Consider the following 19475-nt stretch of genomic DNA (forward strand, 5'->3'; position numbering starts at 1 on the left):
CTCGGAAAATCGGGTTTGGGGGCGGAATGGTGTAGTTACTGCATCTGCCGGCAGGTGCTCACCAGTCTCCAGCCAATCACGTCCCACTTGCGTCTTTATTTGCGGAAATGCTGTCTTTTAGTGCAGTGGTGGGGCTTGTGCTGAGAGTGCAGCTGCTTTCACAGCCGTAAGTCGTTTAAAAATTTATTTACTTTCCCTATATTGTCTGTGTTGTCTTCAAACCGATAAGAAGTGCGCAGTGAAAACCAGGGTTAGTTGAGTCGCTAGATTTGTTTTTGTCGAATGTGCGACCATATACCTAAACCACGCTGTCAAAGAGTCCCATTACTAGATGCAACATTACTAATTTAAGTTAAAGTACCGCATAGTCTTCGCTTTCTTTTCATTTGAAATAAAAACAAAATAATTAATATTTTAAATATGATCTCAAGACGTCGTAATAAAGCGCATGTCGTAAATGCTAATTTTGAACCGATTTCAAATGACATTTTTCAAGTGACAGTCATTAAGGGATAATGTATACATTATCGCAATTATCTTATACTACAGACCCGGGGTTGTCATCCTTTTTACCCCCACCTAGCCATAATATTAAATGTTATTTTTTTCCTCTATAAAGTAATACGTAACAAACGAAAAGTGACTGATTCGACATAATTTGAAAACAGGTCCTTCAGCAGCACATTAGCAAACACTAGCCAAAAACAAACAAAAAACACTTAATAAATAGTTTGACGTGGCAAGGACAATATAAGGTCCTGTTACAAAGAAAACAAATGATGAAATGCACACAAAAGACTTAAAGTTGTGAAGTGTGTCAACATGAAACATGAGAAGAAGGGCATAGAGGTGACAAACTCTGTAAGAAGAAAAAAGAACAGCATTTCTCCCGGTGAAAAACCAGAAGAATGTGACTAACAGGTAACATTTGCCAGCAAGGGCAGTAGCGAGAGATTTTGTTTGTGTGTGTGTGTGTGTGTCATGTGTTATAATTGTGATTGTAAAAAACAAACATGTTTTTTGTTAACAAAGCTTCTCAGGTGCATATGAAGTATAAGTGAATGCTAAGAGTGTGAAGAGCTGTAGTACAGACAAAGTGTGTTTGGAGGAAACTTAAAATATATAAAGAGATGAAGTTTTGATTTATTTATTTACCATGCTTTGACTCTTCTATGCGCTACTGATTACATTTTGTCCGTTCTTGTGGTTTATAACAACTATTTAGTGTGTTTTCTGTTCCCTTCAATAGCACTGCAGTGTGACAAAATGCATGTTTATAAATATCAATAATCCATGTACTCTTTCAAGAAATATATGGCCAAGAAAAGTTATATTTAACATGTAATATCACCCTAATGCATTTTTTTCTTTTTGCGTTTCAGATTTTTCATAAGACTTCTCACAATTTACTTCAGCTGATGTGTTATTTCCCCTCATGTGAAAAAATGAATGAAAAAACAAATGAAAGAGACTTTTGGAGGAACTCTTGTCAGCTTTAAGAGTGATTGTTTATTTTCAAGCAGATGATCAGATGTCTCCTGCTTGCTTTTCTCTGGATTTCACCTCAAACTAAGCTTCACTCATGGGCCTCTTTCCAGCCATGTCCAAGCTCATGCGGAAGGGGAAGTGTCTGTTTCTTCTACTGTTGTGTCTTTGCGTTGTAGCATGGATAGCAACGTTGTCAAATGATGACACAGTTAAGCCTGTACAGGAGGGATCAAATCCTCCTGAAGATAAGAGCGTTGAGGGGTTTGCTAAGCTGGAGCTGGAATCAGAAATTATGCAGAGCATCGAAGAGCAGTCTGCCAAAGAGAGCTGTCCAGAGCATTCACCCCTGCTCCGTGAGTGTTGTCTGATTTCATCTTTTATTTTTTTGTGGGTTGGTCTTAATTAAATGTTATGCTTGAAGTACAGGTTGTGGTCAATGCTTTCTTCTGTAGAAACGTTTCTTCTGTATATACTCAGAAATAAAGGTAGGAGAGCTGTCACTGGGAAATTACCTTTTCAAAAGGCACACTTTTGTACCTTTTTGGGTGCTAATATGTACCTATAAGGTACCAGTTTGAACCCTGTAGGTACAAATGTGTACCTAGCTTTCCTTTGTTTTTGAGAGTGTAAAATGCAAAAGGCAGAACGTTCCAGCCTGTTGTCTATCCAGGGAAAATGCATGATTTATTTTATAGTCTGAAATATAATTTGTTCTAATAATAATAATGTCACAGAACTTAAATTGTAGCGTGCTCCTCACACAAGCCTACCGTATGACTTTATAAGACTTGGATTATAGTCTTATGGACTACATTATGGTACATTTGCAGTGCACTTTGGAACTTGGCTGCAACATCTACATCTCCTCAGTGGTGAATGAAATGCAAACTTCCTGAGTAAAAGTACAGATACACTAAAATATTACACCAGTAAAAGTACTTTTTGTTGTTCAGTCATTTTAGACTGAAAAATTATGAATGTTTTTACTTTATCTATTAGAATAGTACAAAACTTCATCAATTTCATGGCACTTGCTATTTAGCTACGCATGCACAAAAGCAGTGGCTATGATTCAAAAGGCTAAATGATCTTAAAAATAGTCACACTTGTAGTGTTTATGGTCAAAAATTACCTCGTGAAAGTATTAAAAGTACAGACTGATGTACCATGTTTATTTTTTCTGCTATTTAATATACTCCTCCTACAATAAGAAATATTAGTAGCCTAGATGAAGATATGATCATGTACCGATGTGCAAATATTTTATTACAAAATTATACTCCTTCAAGCTTCAATATATTTATTTGATCATTAAGCTTTTTAATAGTCGGTAACACTTTAGATTAGGAAAACGGAGAGTTTTTCAACGTACTCCTAATTCGATGTTTATTGATGAAGTAAGGTAGTTGTTTAGGTACTGGGTAGGGTTAAGGGATCTAAAATATGGTCATGCAGAATAAAGCCTTCATATGTGCTTTATAAGTAGTAAATGGCCAATATGCCAATAATATGCATGCTAATAAAGCAACTAGTGAATAGTGTTGCCTAATCTAAAGTGCCACCTAATAATCTAGTTGCTCTTAATTCCAGCATATAACAAAATATACCATAAAGTTTTGAAAAATGAAGAAAAATAGAAATGTGTGGTGACAAATGGCATACATACAACAGAAAAATAGACATCACACACACAGAGCAAAACATTTTAGAACTGAAGCATTTTAAACAGCTCACCATTTTCCAGCAGGAAATAAGTTCACAAATGACTTGGAGTCATGACCTAAATATGATTTTCATTTACAACTTTTGGGTGAACTGTTATTTATTTATATATTTGTTTATTTATATGTATGTATGTGTGTGTATATATATGTATGTATGTGTGCATATTAGTAATTTTGAAACATAACAATAACACTTAAAACCTTAGGTCTTTGCAAAATGAGCTGATAATACTGGATGAAGATCTGAACCATGAAACTGGAACAGAGAAACGTGGGAATCTCGCAACCACCTCTATGTGAATGTCAATGTTTACACATCACTGTTTTTTTTCCTTCCACAGCTGTTTGCTAATTCGGTCTTGTTTCCAAAGATGGGGCCCTGTAATTAATGTGGGCCCCAGCTGGTGCTGTATTTAAGGACTGCACCTGGTCCATGGGCCTTTCACTTACTTGTGGGCCTGTGTACATGTTTATTTATTTCTGACTGTTTCTGTTCACAGGAGGCCCTTTCAAGCTGTCATTTGATCCCTCGCTGACGATAGGGCAGGTAGAGAGTGAAAACGGGGAGGTCGTGGAGGGTCAATATAACCCCTATGACTGTACGGCCAGGCAGAGTGTGGCCATCCTTATCCCTCACAGAAACAGAGAGAAGCACCTGCTCTACCTCCTCTACCACCTTCACCCGTTCTTACAGAGGCAGCAGCTTCACTACGCCATCTATGTCATTCACCAGGTGGGCAAGACTCCCATTAGCCCTGGCAGGAGTTTTTGCAGTCATATGATCCTTGTTGTCATTTTCAGAGGGTCCAGTCTTCATTTTTTATGTTAGTAAGGGTTTCTTGTACCACAAACACAATTTTGTTTTTTTGAGCATTTCCTAGTTTCTCTCTGACTTTAAAAAGGGACTTTTATTACTTCTATACCTTTTAATAAATGCCCCCTTCAAATGTGAAATGCATAAGTGTTTGCTTATGACTTTGCTCCTGGTTCCATTATAGTTTGCATTGCCCTTCCTTAAACAGCAGCCTGTTTGCAAAGCCTGCAATACATTGTTACACATTCACCAAACAGTCTATTCTGCAAAAACTGGTAAGACTAGGGCTGCAACAACTAATCGATAAAATCGATTATTATCGATTATGAAAATCATCGACAACGATTCTCATTATCGATTAATCGGGTCTGCCCACAGTGCACGTCCAACTTCAGCTGGTTAGTCAAATTACGGCACTGAATAATGCATTTCTATGGACAAAATGCATCTAAAAATAGTGGAGGGAACAGAATGAGATTCTGCCGGAGAAGCACGTGATCCAAGCTGCCCAAAACATGATAATTATTTATTTTAAGCTTTAAGTTAATGCATAAGAGTAATGGCTTGCCCTGTCAGGCGCTTTGACAGATGCGTGTGCGTCCTCAGCGCAAAAACGTTCAGTTTACGGTCATATCCTTATCTATAAATGCCACAAATTCACGCGAGCATTTCCATTTTTGCATAAAGGTCCGTCCTGACAGTCTGTTAAGTTTAAAATACCGAATGAGCGCCGGCGCGGCGGGCGCGCGCACGCGCGTCAGACGGACAGAACACAGTAGAGAGGGAGACAATTAATAGGCTTTTCAGCGCAAACATATCCACTGTGCTGAATTATCTGTTGTTGAAAGTTAATTTAAGGTTTAAATGTCAACATGCAGTGCGAATATTTTATGAGAGTAGGAACTTTAAAGGGATAACAGCGTGTAATTGTCTGTCTGAATATAAACATGAGACGCTCCATAACGGCCTTTTACAGGATAAAGAAATGACGAGGTGACTGTGATCAAAGTAGTTCCTGCAGAACATTACTCTTACCTGTTGGTTAACACTGAGTTTGTGTTTTTATTCGTCTTTATTATTATCTTTATTATTTTAATTTTTAATAGAGGTTTAAACTATATTCAATTTTTACAATGCTTAACAAATTTATGTAAGTTTTTTAACAATGTGTTTATGTAAGGTTTGTGCCACTGCTGCTCTAAAGTAACAGTATTGGTGATAACCAAAATCATTTTTCGGCTTTCTGTACTGGTTAGTACTCCAATATGTGTAAGCTCTTTAGTAACAGTAGTAGGCTATTTTTAATGCTATAATATCATTATTGCTGTTATCTATGAAAGAGAACCAGAGCACTTATTTTTTCTTGTATTTTTTGAGTATTTTTTTTTCGCGATACCCAATTGCAGTCAAAAAGTACATAAACAATACCAGCAAGAATGCAAGCTGTTATGAGGCCATTTTTTATTATTATGTCTAATAAATGACAATAACATTTTTAAATTTAAACAAATTTTTGACAAATTTCTAAAATATGTTTTCTCTTTATTATGATAAGTGGTCTAATAAATTAAGCACTGTATGTTTTCATAGCATTCAGTTGTCACGTTTGTTTGAAGGACATTGGGCAGAATGTGGAATAGTGTTTTTTTTGGTCAATATTTTTTTAATCCGATTAATCGATTAATCGAAAGAATAATCGGCCAACTAATCGATTATCAAAATAATCGTTAGTTGCAGCCCTAGGTAAGACCAAACTGAAATGACTGCAAATATTAAACTCTGATCCCTAACATTGAGTTCATTTGGAAGGACACTCTTTTTGTTCTTTACTTGTATAAAAACAATTTAACAGAGAATTGTTGTCTTCAACAATAGTATATTATTTTCTTCTCATTATTACAGTGACAGAGTAAGCCGAGTTTCTGACTAGTGAATTACCATTTTTGAAAGTAAATGTGGGCGGTTATGAGTCTTTTGGACTGTAGAGGAAGTCTTCAGCTTCATTCAACATTATTTCTCAATTGGTTTCATTTTACAATTAACTATAAAACAAAAATCAGCAACATTTTTTTCCTATGACACATTCAACAACACAGTGGAGAAAAGTGCCAACAGCCGATGTTGGTAATATGAATATTTTAAGTTGTACAATTTTCATTTTGAGGAAATGTACGGTTAGGTAAAGTAAAAACGGTGGGCTCAAGGTGTTGTGAAAGATATGCATGCTTTTCTTTTCATGTTATGAAGGTGTTCCCATTTAAGTTCTGCCAGTTTTTCTGTTGGTAGAAACGGTTAAGGTCAGATTCAGATCTTATAATTAAATTATTTTATTTTTTAAGAAAATAAGCATTACAAAAACCATAAATTCTCTCCAGCTCTTCATGTCACTGTAACACCTATATACGCCTAAAAAAATATTGTTCTTTTTTGATCTTTGAAGTCATGAAATAAATGTTGGAAAAGACCTGGTGATCTACAGGAACTCACAACGTAGAAGATTTGCAAGCCTTTACTGTGTGTATAATATATGTGTCTGTTTGTCTTGTAGGCTGGAGATGCTACATTTAACAGGGCAAAGTTATTAAATGTTGGCTACCTCGAGGCTCTGAAAGACCACAGCTGGGACTGTTTCATCTTCCATGATGTTGATCTAGTTCCTGAGAATGATCATAATTTATACATGTGTGAGGATCAGCCTAAGCACTTGGTAGTGGGGAGAAATTCCACTGGGTACAAGTGAGTAATGTAGTCTTCTTCATTGAACAAACACATTCTTATCCAGGGCAAGTTACAATACATTGTTGGAACAGACAACATCCGGGTTAGATGTACAATACGTCAATCAATTAGCAGTACTGTTTCTCTCTAAAATACTAAAGCAACAGAAGTGCTTGGAGTAAATAAAAGCAGTGACACTACTAGTTTAACTACATTTAACATTTTTCAGTGGTGTGATTTAGTGGTTCAAATATTTTTCGTTTTAAATAACAAAGACTGTGCCAGACTGTATATCGGAGCAAAAGTAATTAGATAATTCTAATAGTATCATCAGTGATTGCATTCTTTCAAAATATTAAAGTGCAAATCCAGTAAATTAATGTATTTATGTAAATATAATTTACTGGTGAAATCAGGAATTATTAGGACTTACAAATATTTCACCCTAATAAACATTATATTTTGTATTTTTAGTAGTGTCATTAAATCTCTGGAAAACATTAATTTTGTCCAAAGTAAAAATAAAGTGAGTCTTTTGTGCTTATTTGCAGCTTGAAAAGACAGACAAGTGTAGGTTGTAAAGGAATGATGCGTCAAATCAAATATGAAATATTACCTTCGCTGTTGCCCAAATGGGCCTCATGTCAGAACTGTTAAAGCACTTGTAAATAAATCTGACAGTGTCAAAGTCCTGGTGCACTGCCCAAAATAGCAGGTTCATCCCTCTCCACTTTATAATACAGTTTACAGCAATGCGCGGCAGGACAGGTGGAAACTTATTGATTAATTTGTTTGTGCTATGAATTATGGATTTTGACAAGCTAATATTGCTTATACCCCTTTATGGTTAACATGTATGCAGAAAATCTGCAAATCTGTGGAAAATAAGTTTGCTTTATTTTTGCTTTAAATTCTGCATGACAATTCTTTATACATTTTGTGACGATTCTTTATATATTTTGCTTTAGTCTGCAAGTAGGTGCTGCATGCATGTCAAGACTACTTTACTAAATGTTACTACTGATCTTACAAACTTACTAAAATTCCACATCACGGTGGTGTAAGTTTTGAAAATATATATTTTTTTTTTTATATCCAAATTAATTTGATACAGCTTTATGCCATTACAAACTGCTTTGATTCAGATAATAATTTAAAGCGGTAACAAATTAAATGAAACAATTTACACATTCTAACTGTTGAGCACCGTTTTTAAGATAGTTTGCAGGTGGGTTGTATCAAGCATTATGGAGATGATCTTCCCCCTGTATGCAACAGTTTTTGTTCTGCATGTAAAACTTAAATCTTAAACTTAAGTAGCTTGTTCCTTGACATTCTACAGTTTTAGAGCTTCTCCGTGTTCCATTGCCATTCAGCTAAACTGAATATGACATACCCCAAGTAATTTCTTCAATTTGTTTTGTAAAATTATATACTATAGTTCTTTGTAAATACTTGTTAAATACTTTTGTCACTTTTTGTCCAGACTCAGATACAAAGGTTACTTTGGAGGAGTTTCGGCCATGACGAGGGATCAGTTTCACAAGGTGAATGGCTTCCCAAACTCCTACTGGGGCTGGGGTGGAGAGGACGACGACCTGAGAATAAGGTAAGAGGAACTTAGGCCGGGTACGATGGTTTAGGATGTGCACAAGTACCTGTGGGTGACTTGCACAAAATGGCTAATCTTTAAAATGATGGATTTAAATTTCTGATGTAGTATCGTCCATGTTAGAACATTGCTGTCTTCTCATTGTTAAGGATTTTAACAGAACCATCTTTTTCAGGGTGACACTGCAGAAAATGTCAATAATCCGTCCATCCCCGGAAGTGGCACGCTACACCATGGTCTTTCACAAGAGGGACAGCGGCAATCAAATCAATAAAGACAGGTAAGTTTAAGTGTGAATGTTAAAGTGTTATTAGCGTTATTAGATATCATAACTAAGGTGAGGAACAATTTTGAGAGCATGCATTGTCAAATCCCAATTAATTTAAGGAAATGAGCTCAATATATCCAGTGATAACTTCTTACTTAGTATTTAGCATCATACTAAAAAATATGAGTTAGATGAATACAGTAAAAAATCTAATTCTAAAACTGTGGAAACTATAGCTTAACTGAATTTTAATGTGAGCACTCCATTCGTACAGTTCTGCTACTGAATTTACCAGCCATTAAGAATCCATAACAGAATTATCAGAAATAAACCATATTAACAAATCCACAATTTAGATTAATATATAATTGAATCAATCACATCAATTGAATAATTGAATCGCTTTCGGTTTTTACGAGTTTTAAGATGATGTTTGCACCATAAATTTAGAGTAGTGCCATAAACTTAATCCTATCTGTCACACAATTCTCTGTGCCATCTGTTGTAAAACAGCAGTTATATAACACAAAGGTCATTCCAAAATGAATGTTTAATGGAAAAATAGTGAAGATCAGTGGACAGGCAGTCTATTAATTAAGTGATCAGATGTTTCCTCACAAAGGTCAGTTCACTTGTATGGAAGCCTTTCCTCCATTGACAGGCATTAAAAAAACTAGCCCGTTTTCAATCCCAAGTCCAATATGAAAATCATGACCCAAACAGGGTGCTTTTGGCATCTGATATGCCGAAATATTGGATATGCAGCTTTTCACGGGTGCCTAGGGAGTGACAGCGGGTTGAAAATTGAAAAATACAAATTTGAAAAAAAAAAAACAATTGACACTTGGTTTGGTTGCATATATTGTCCTCATTTGTAAGTCACTTTGGATAAATGCATCTGCGAAATGATTAAATGTAAAGGAAAAATTGGCCTCTTGTCTTCAATGAAGTGTGCTAGAGAAGATAGCAATGGCATTCAAAGTGAATTTATGAATCATAACCTGCCAAATTGACTACTGAGTTAATAGCGTTACTCATTGAGCGATTAGGAAGTTAGCTTACAGTGCCATCTTACTTGATTTTCGAATTTTTAACTATGAGATATTGGTATTGTGAAGTGACATTCAGCCAAGTATGGTGACCCATACTCGGAATTCGTGCTCTGCATTTAACCCATCCAACGTGCACACACACAGCAGTGAACACACACACACCGTGAACATACACCCGGAGCAGTGGGCAGCCATTTTATGCTGCAGCGCCCGGGGAGCAGTTGGGGGTTCGGTGCCTTGCTCAAGGGCACCTCAGTCGTGGTATTGAGGGTGGAGAGAGCGCTGGACATTTACTCCCCCACCTACAATTCCTGCCGGCCGGGGACTCGAACCCGCAACCTTTGGATTACAAGTCCGACTCTCTAACCATTAGGCAACGACTTCCCCCGTTAGGCCATTAGGCCACTTCCCCCGTTAGGCCATTAGGCTAACCATTAGGCCACGACTCCCCCGAAATCAGTATTATCAAACCGATTTCTGTAAGTTGTTCAAACAGGATGAAACAAAACATGACTGAATTCATAAATTCTATTGCTAATGCAATTCTATTGATGCTTGTGGTGTTGTTTTCCCACCGAATGCTCTATCACTTCCTAGAAGATTTTGCAGATGTTAATAGCGAACAGTTTTTCTTTGGTTAAAAAACAATACAAAACAAGCAGAGAAGTTATATAGCAAGATAATTTACATTAAAACACTAGAGTGAGGTTTACATGTATAAAAACATCCAAACTGATCTACTCATGTGGTCTACTAAGGATTGCACCATTCACAATTATTTTTTTATTTTTTTTATTTTTTTTGTGAGTCTATTTAAAAATAAGTGGTTTACACAATTACATGTTAAAAAAGCAATCTGCACATCACTAAGTAGCCTATGTTCTCTTTCATCAAATCTCTCTACCATGTGTATAGTGCTTTACTGTCTTTTTTTCTTGATTTATAATTACACTTGAAAACGGAACAATTTAGTGTTTTACATTTGAAGTGTTAACTTTTTTGTGACATCACATGGTTGAATAATTCAGTTTAAGTTCGCTTCCACAGTGACAGATTAGACTATCTTATCATCATCACTACTTTGGCTCACTAACTGGTATGTGGATGGTGATTGAGATGTGCTGTTGTGCAGTTTGAATCTCTTTCGCCTCAACATTAGAAAATAATGTCTGAAGCTTATGTGCCTAATCACATCAGTAGAGCATTATGTTTGTTCAGCGCGTTTCACCGTGGATTAATTTGTAAACCAGTCGTTGTGCATGATTGGACCCGACAGTAATGTCACAACACGTAAGCAAGTTGTGACACTACTGTTTTGATGCAGCCAGTTTTATTTCAGTCTCATTAAGTTAAAAGCATCATTATTAAAATGAAGATATTATACATGCAGAGACAATCTGACTTTGTTTTTGTTTTTTTACATTATTGACTATTTTCCTATTTTGATTATAAATAAAGGTGACTTGACATGGTTTTGTATCTCGCCATACATTCCACAAATACCTATCATGACAGCTATGAATTAATGAACCGAAATAAATGCACAGCTGTTTGCATTTGTACTCTGCACCAAAAATGTATATGAATACACTGTTGCTTATTTATTAACCCTTTATTAATGTAATTTTGCAGCTTTTATATCAAGGAGGTGTAAAGACCGGTTACACTCATGGTATATATGAATCACGTTTCTGTCATAGATAGAAACATTTATGTTATGCAGAAACTCTTACAAAGTAGAGAAAAGCCTTGAAAAAACATAAACCTGTTTCTCGTGTACTGTGAGATCTCGCAGTTTGAAGTGTCTGTCAAAGGAAATGAACAAATGTCATGAATAATGAAGAGAAGTGTGTTATAGAATGAGCACATGCATTCTTATGAATAATTACGAGACACAGAGGAGTCATCAGTGTACTGTAGGTGTGAGAAAATGTTGCATTCTGTGACATTGAAACAATGAGGATTTTAAATAGGAAAGCTCAAAATTAACCAGTTTTCTCCTCAAATAAATTTGACACATGCTAGAGTTATATTCTGTGATGTCCAACACAAACACCTCTCTGAAAATGTTAAGTGTTTCATTGTTGTTGTTTTTTTTTCTTCTAGTTTGTCATCATCTAGACTTTTTAAAACAGATCCTCATGTGCAATACTGTGGTCATTGATGCTTAATTTAAGAGTATATATGTAAAGATGTTATTCTTAAGATTATATTCTAAAGTCTTAAAGGGGAAACCACTCCAAAACTGAGTGTTTTGAGTGAGACTTCTCTGTAAATGCCCACGATTGGCTAACATCTGTGCATATGAAATAAGGGTAACACTTTATTTTAAGGGCCAGTTCTCGCTATTAAATAGTTGCTTATTAGCATTTTTTTTGTACTTATAAAGCACATATTAATGTCTTATTTTGCATGACCATATTTTAGATCCTTTAATCCGACCCCATACCTACACTAACAACTACCTTACTAACTATCAATAAGCAGCAAGTTAGGAGTTTGAGGGAAAACTCTAAATTAATAGTAAATATGTGTTCCCTATTCTAAAGTGTTACCGAAATAATCAGTGTTACATTTGGAGCTCTCGGAAACTTACAACGTTTTTACTATTATAGCTATATTTAGATTAACTAATCATGAATAGTGTTGATTTGAATTCATGAAATTGCGTGCTTTGCATGGCACCTAAATACCTTTTGGAAGGTATTGTTATTTTTAATCCAGTCATGCTGTATTGATTTCTCCTTATCTCACTAACGCTCCAGTGGGTAGGGCCAAAGATGCAATGATGCAGAAGTAGGCGTTGATCTGATTCTGCTGATGCAGGCTTTTGTAGCACTATGGGCAGCCATATCACCCTGCAGCCCAAGACTGGTTACCCACCGAAGCTAAGCAGGGTTGAGCCTGGTCAGTACCTGGATAGGAGACCTCCTGGGAAAACTAGGTTGTTGCCAGAAGAGGTGTTCGTGAGGCCAGCAGGGGGTGCTCACCCTACAGTCTGCATGGGTCCTAATGCCCCATTATAGTGATGGGGACACTATACTGTCAAAAGCACCATCTTTCAAATGAGACGTTAAACCGAGGTCCTGACTCTCAGTGGTCATTAAAAATCCCAGGATGTCCTTCGAAAAAGAGTAGGGGTGTAACCCGGCATCCTGGTCAAATTCGCCCATTGATCTGACCATCATGGCCTCCTAATCATCCCCATACACTTATTGGCTGCATCACTCTGTCTCTTCTCCACCAATAAGGTGGTGTGTGGTGGGTATTCTGGCGCAATATGGCTGCTGTCGCATCATCCAGGTGGATGCTGCACATTGGTGGTGGATGGATGAGGAGACTAGAGATCGACCGATATATCAATTTCCCGATATTTAAGCATTTTCCCATAATCGTATATCGGATTCACCGATAAACACCGCCATCTTGTGGACGTTGTGAGAATTGCGCGCAGGATCACAATTGCAGCGCATCTGAGGGGAGACGAGACAACAACAACGGCGTGCAGGTACTTGATTTGCTGTAGTTAGTAAACTATTTAATATTACAGTCATTAATGCCCAAATTTGATGTATTACATAAATGCCTGATATGTAGTTTATGCAACTTGGCTCTAAGAAATATGATAAATAAGATACTCTGTCAAGCCCTGTGCCTATAAAGATATAACTTTGCCTGGCACAGCCATGAATTAGCGCATGTTGGAAATAAAAGCAAATTGAATTCTCTCTCTGTGGTCTATTAGTCTCGTGAAGTCGCAGTCATGTAGATAATCCGTCAAGTCCTCTCCAAATAAAGACGTAACTTTGCATGAATTAAATAATACAGCCATGAATGATTGCATGTTGGGAATAAAAGCATTGAATTTAATTCTCTCTCTGTTGTCTATATGCTCATCATAGTCTCGTGAAGCCGCGTTCATATTGCAGTTCACTCAGCGGTTGATGCTCAAGAAATGCTCCAGCTCGGACACCGCATGTAACTTTTAACAAGATTCACTTTTTTGAAGCAGCCTAAATTGCATTAACACTTACTATATAACCATTATTTCGTTTATAAACCTCTAAATTAATACAACATAATACTATGGAAATTCTCTGCAATCGATGGCAGTTTGAGTAGCCTATAGTTCTGTGTAAATGCATAGATAAACCGCGCTGTCAGCAGCATAATTTAGAGCATGCCAGTTGAGAAATGCAATAAAATACAATGCTTGTTATATTCCAGAGAATATTATTCCGTGAATTAACATTATCCAGTGAATTATTCTTCACTCTTTAGCCTATTAAACAGCTTATAAACCTACTAAAACTGTAGTTAAAAATGAAGTTGATATGACTCCTGTCCTTTTTATTTATTTTCTCCATTTGAAAACATTAGACATTCTACGTTTATTTTGCTTACTGCTAATATTAGTGTTGCTGCTAAAGCTATTTATAAATAAAATGTTTTTTATTGTTGTAATGCGAAGATTAAATTTACATGACAGGGCTCTAGATTGCGACCAAAATGGTAATTTTTTGCGAGTTAAAATTTGACGTGGTCGCATTTGTACGAGTGCCTGGTCTGCGCTGCTCCAAAGCGTCTGCTTCATACAGCGCGCACTGCCAGCCACAGCACATTATAGCAGGAGTCAGATTTCACTGATCACGTGAAGAGAGGTGCTAACAGCGCACAATATACATTTACATTTATTCATTTAGCGCACAATATACAACCTGATATTGCTGAGTGCGACATGTTCCTGGGTCAACATCTTTCATTTATCCAAAGACAATCATTCATTTATCCAAAGCGACTTTTTGCTATATATGTCAGAGGTCGCACGCCTCTGGAGCAACTAGGGGGTTAAGTGTCTTGCTCAGGGACACATTGGTGTCTCACACTGGATTCGAACCCGGGTCTCTCACACCAAAGGCATGTGTCTTATCCACTGCGCCATCACCACCCCCATTTTAGGGATTACTCATGGGTAAGGTTAGGTTTAGGTGTATGGTTAAGATTATATTTTTGGATTAAAATGTTGCTCCAGGGTCAACAAAATATGTTGACCCAGGAACACGTCTAACTCGGCAATATCAGGACGTGCTTCAGCGCGAGCGCGTCAGTAGAGCCTGGTTTATACTCGCCGCGTCAGCAGGAGCGCGAAGGGGCGCGTCGCGGACGGAGCGCAACGGAGGATTTTGTTTTCAAACTAAAGTAAAATACGCTTCTTAAACCAGAGAAGGTGAACATGCTGGTGTTCTTGTAGAAAAAACATGCAAGTCCTGTCAGCGACAGCCAGTTTAGTTTTACTTTTTCTTTTCGTTTTGAGAAGCTTGTTATCTTTGCTGTTTACTTCACGTTATGCTATGGAGGCTTTCCTTAATTTAAAAAATATTAATATTTATTTGCTTCCTCCGAGTTTGCTAAACATTCTGTAATATACTCGGTATATAAGACAGCATGTGATGTGTCCTGTGCCATGCCTCGTCTTATTCGTTTTTGTTGATAAATTTTGGATAAAAGCGTCAGCTAAATGAATAAATGTAAATAAATGTTATGTAAGCTAGTTTGTCATTGTCAACGTACTGTTTTATTGTTGTTGTGCTTTTTAATTAAGAATAACAATGAATCCATCTTTTGTTTTGGTCTTAAAAAATGAAGGGTGTAAAGATATAAGCAAAACAGACAATTATCTTTTCTTGTAAAATGTGAGGTCAAGATCGCAAATTTGAAAGTGAAAGCTCACGAAAAAAGGAATTCACAAAATTTAAATCACAAATAATAGCAATGAAAAAGAACGAGTTGAATGTTGAACACCTTCGTTACCATATAACTATAAACTATGATAAAAGTTCATCAGCATGCATTGATTAATCAAATGTGCAAAAACAAATTGCAACCAAATGATGTGCTCGTGCGACCAACTGAGAAAGTTAGTCTAGAGCCCTGCATGAAAGACTGCTAATTCTCAAAACATTTTTTGTTAAGATGACTGAAAGGAGGAAAAACCAAAGTGAAGTATGGACTTACTTCACGCAGTCATTTATTTACTTTATAACCGTAAATAAATATCGGTTCAGCATATCGGTTATCGGGCACATAAGCATGCAAATAATTGGTATCGGTTATAAAAAAAAATCAATATCGGTCGATCACTAGAGGAGACTCCCCCCTTCCATGTAAAGCGCTTTGAGTACCCAGAAAAGCGCTATATAAATGTAACTAATTATTACTATGACATCATAATGTGACAAAATCTGCCATTTTCTGTACTTGGTATCAATAAAAACTGTTTTTGGACTAACGTGGAAGGTTTGAGTTTCTCAAAAGCATCGTAAGCTTTAACGTAAGCTTTAGCCAATCGTGGGCGTTTACAGAGAAGTCTCACTCAAAACACTCACGTACATCGTAGACCCATTGAAACCAATGGAGCTATGATCAACTTAGGCTTACAATGCCTTTGTCAAAGAAAACTGTCAAAGGATCAAGGAAAATTTGATTTCTCAATTCATGACCCTTTTAAAAATCAAGAATATGCGAATGTTATACTTTAAAATTTAAAAGTGTATTTTCAGTGTGGCATCTGATGTTTGATTCACTTTGCCCAACACAGGATGCAATTGCTACGCCGTACTCATCAGGCATGGAAGACTGATGGTTTGAACTCCTGTTCCTACAAGATTCTGTCTGTCCACGGTGCGCCACTCTTCATCAACATCACCGCGGACATTGGCCAGCCAGAGCATGCTCATTGAGCTGGGCTTTTGGACACTGAAATTCAAGAGACAGTTAGCATTAAAAACCCAGCATTCACCAGTGCCTGGCAGATCCAGTACTAGGTGTACAGGTTGCACTGTGGATCTGTCCAACTTAACTCTTTATGGCCCTGCAAGATAATAAGGCCAGAATTCTGATCAAACACTACTTTTAAGTATTACAATAATCAAGTAGAATTGAATTAGTCTGATCATGTAAACCTTTCAGGGTTGAAATTAAAACAAATTCAATATTCATTACCTCTAGTTGCGAAGTTATGGGTTTATATAATGTATTCTGTATGACTTGTATTCGTTTAAGGTTGTTAGAATATGGCACAACAGCTGGGAGTAATGGAACACAAAAGAGCTCCACCTGACAGGTTAATGGGTATGTATGCTGTAGACTTAAATATTGATATAGATATGATTGTATATGGGCAGAGGAGGTTTATTTGAGTCTTTATAGCAAGTCTGCATGTTCTGTGATTGATGATTCCAGCTGAACATGCTTATAATATCGGTCTGGTGGAAAATTGTAGATATTGTAGTAGGTATTTGGGTCCAATGATTTGGTTTAATCAGTTCAGATTCATTTCAGTGAAATGTAGCTGTAGATGGGTTAATTATGTTAAGTTTTTACATTGTTCAGACAGAATGGCAGTTCACTCATAAAACTGGGTGGTGTTAGCTTTTTTTCAGAGGTCAGAGAAAATAGACTTTTGTTTACTTGGGATAATATCATCTTATTGTCATGATCCTTTCCATTTTTAAAAGCTCACGTATTGTCACTACTGTATTTTATGGATCACTTTAAATTCTGATAAAGTACATTACAGACTGGAGTCTGCTTCAGTTTATAAACTTTTAGTACAATTCATATAATACAGAAGCTTTTCAGAAACAAAGTTTGACTAGAAATTGATCTGGACTAATTGCAACACAGCATGGCCTATTAAGATCTATTAAGTGACATTTTCTATGATCATGATTTGATCCCCCCCCCCCCCCCCCCCCCCCCTCCCTTCTTTCCTCAGCTGTAAAAATGATTTGGGTGTTGTAACTGAACATTTGATGTATTTTATACAGTGCAGAAATAATGGACAAAGGTTTGTGAATATTAATGAGAATTTTGCATGAATAGGGTACACCTAAGTATCCCACTGGTTTTTGTAAAGCAATCAAAGGGTAGAAATCCCACGTTCTGTGGAATAGAAAAACTCTTACCCTAAGATTACCACATGAGAAGTATTTACTTTTAAAAACACTGAATAGCTCTTATCTGAGCCAGCTCCCCTGAAATTGTGATTTAAAAAAAAAGAAAATGCTAATATAATATGTAGTTTGACATCTTGAGGTTTTTGGTTAAGTACTCCAGTTTGATGAATCTTTGTTGAAAAAGAAACTTTTGCGAGAGGTTTTGTACCCTTTTCATGGAAAGTGCCTGATACAGTGTTGAACCTGTGTGTGTCGGCTATTGAGAAAATGCCAGTTTATTGATGCTAATACTGCAATAAAGAATGACATTAAACATATATGGTAGCTTTTTTTCTTTTGTCAGAAATATTGCAGTTTTTTTTGGCTGTAATATATGATCCAAGCATATTTACTAGTCACCACAGGCACTAGTTTTGTGGAAGGCCATGATTTAAATAACTGATCTGTATCTCAAAGACAACATGACAAGTTCATTTTCCCAGATCTCAATCCAATTGAGGATCTATGGGATGTGCTGGATCAACAAATCCGATCCACGAAGGCCTCACCTCACAACTTGCACGACTTGAAGGATCTGCTGTCATTGTGCCAGACACCACAGGAAATTTCATCTTATTGACTTAAATACAACACTTAAAATTATATACGGTACACTAATTTTTGCATTGTTTGGAAACTATTGGTAACGTTATTGTGAAGCTACTGCATCACGGAGCAAACGGTGTTGCCTCATTTTCTAACTGACTAGTGAAATATCTGCAAGAACAGAGGACAAACAGTTGACCCTTCTACCTGACGCCACTGAGAAGCCCAACGTCCAGGCAAAAAAAGAGCCCATTTCTTGATATTCAAAACAACATTGCAAGTCAGATAATATAAACAAGAGCTGATGGTCTGGAGAAAATTGTCAAGAATAACACTGTCAGTATTATTTACATTTTAAAATGCCCAACAACAGACTTAAACAAAACTGATATAAAAGTTGTGAAAACATGAGAAACAAATGAAAGGTAAAGTACTTTGAAGATAAACTGAACAAAGCCAGATTGGCAATGGATGTAGACATTGTTCATCATTTAGGACCAAAAGAACCAAACTGAGACCCCAGAACAATAATAATAATACAATATTCAAGCAGAGCTATGCCTCTCACTGCACTGGCAGCCGCTTGTCATCACTTTCGGTGGCCGCCAGTTCATAAACATGTTCGGTCTGGGCTCAAAACAAGTCATTCTTCTCCCGATGGATGGCTCTGTCCCCTTTCCATCCCCTCCTGTCTCTGGTCATTACTGTGATCTTTGCTGTGCTGTTGCAGACAGCGTGGTTCTTCAGTGGTTTTCTACACTGGAGTAAAGCCTGTATAGAAACAGGCTACGGGAGCTAATAAAAGAACACAGTTGAGATTAATAGCTATAAAAATGGTAAGGAAAATGCTGATTAGAGGAAAAAAATAGGATAATCATTGATTAAATTATCCAACTATCTTCTGCAGACCTAATCTGATAACATGTTGGATATACTACAATGGAAGCCTTTGTATGGAAGGATAATGAAAGAAAGAAATTGTTAGAAAATGGGGGAAAATACTTCCATACATTAGAAAAGAAAATATGAATCTAGCTCTGTTGTCAAACTTAAAATAGATGGGGAAATCAAAATTATTTTACACACCTGTTTCTTCAACGCGGAAGTAAGCCTATGGGCAGGACTTCCGGTTCATTAGCCACTAGGGAAATAACGAGAAGAATAACAATGCAGTAAATGGTAAAACTGTTTGCGCTACAATCCAGTGTGTTCATAATTAAGACAAATTTTCAGTATCGAGCAGCAAAACTTATACT

At 36.6% G+C, this 19475-nt stretch overlaps 1 protein-coding gene across 3 annotated transcripts; it reads left to right on the forward strand.

Annotated features, from left to right (window-relative positions):
• The first annotated feature begins 17 nt into the window (after positions 1–17).
• Positions 18–17944, forward strand: b4galt4 (UDP-Gal:betaGlcNAc beta 1,4- galactosyltransferase, polypeptide 4). Of its 3 annotated transcripts, none has more exons than XM_079418290.1 (7): positions 18–921; positions 1383–1841; positions 3713–3945; positions 6575–6762; positions 8231–8353; positions 8532–8636; positions 16275–17944. In XM_079418290.1, exons 2-7 carry the CDS (start codon positions 1583–1585, stop codon positions 16414–16416), a joined length of 1050 nt encoding a protein of 349 aa, XP_079274416.1. In that variant the 5' UTR covers positions 18–921; positions 1383–1582; the 3' UTR covers positions 16417–17944. The 3 variants fall into 3 exon arrangements, with proteins under 3 accessions (XP_079274416.1, XP_079274415.1, XP_079274417.1); XM_079418289.1 differs by having other exon boundaries at positions 81–166; XM_079418291.1 differs by having other exon boundaries at positions 86–166; positions 1524–1841.
• Positions 17945–19475: the final 1531 nt, after the last annotated feature.

This window comes from Barbus barbus (assembly GCF_936440315.1).
Source record: "Barbus barbus genome assembly, chromosome: 6".
Classification (NCBI taxonomy): Eukaryota; Metazoa; Chordata; class Actinopteri; order Cypriniformes; family Cyprinidae; genus Barbus; species Barbus barbus.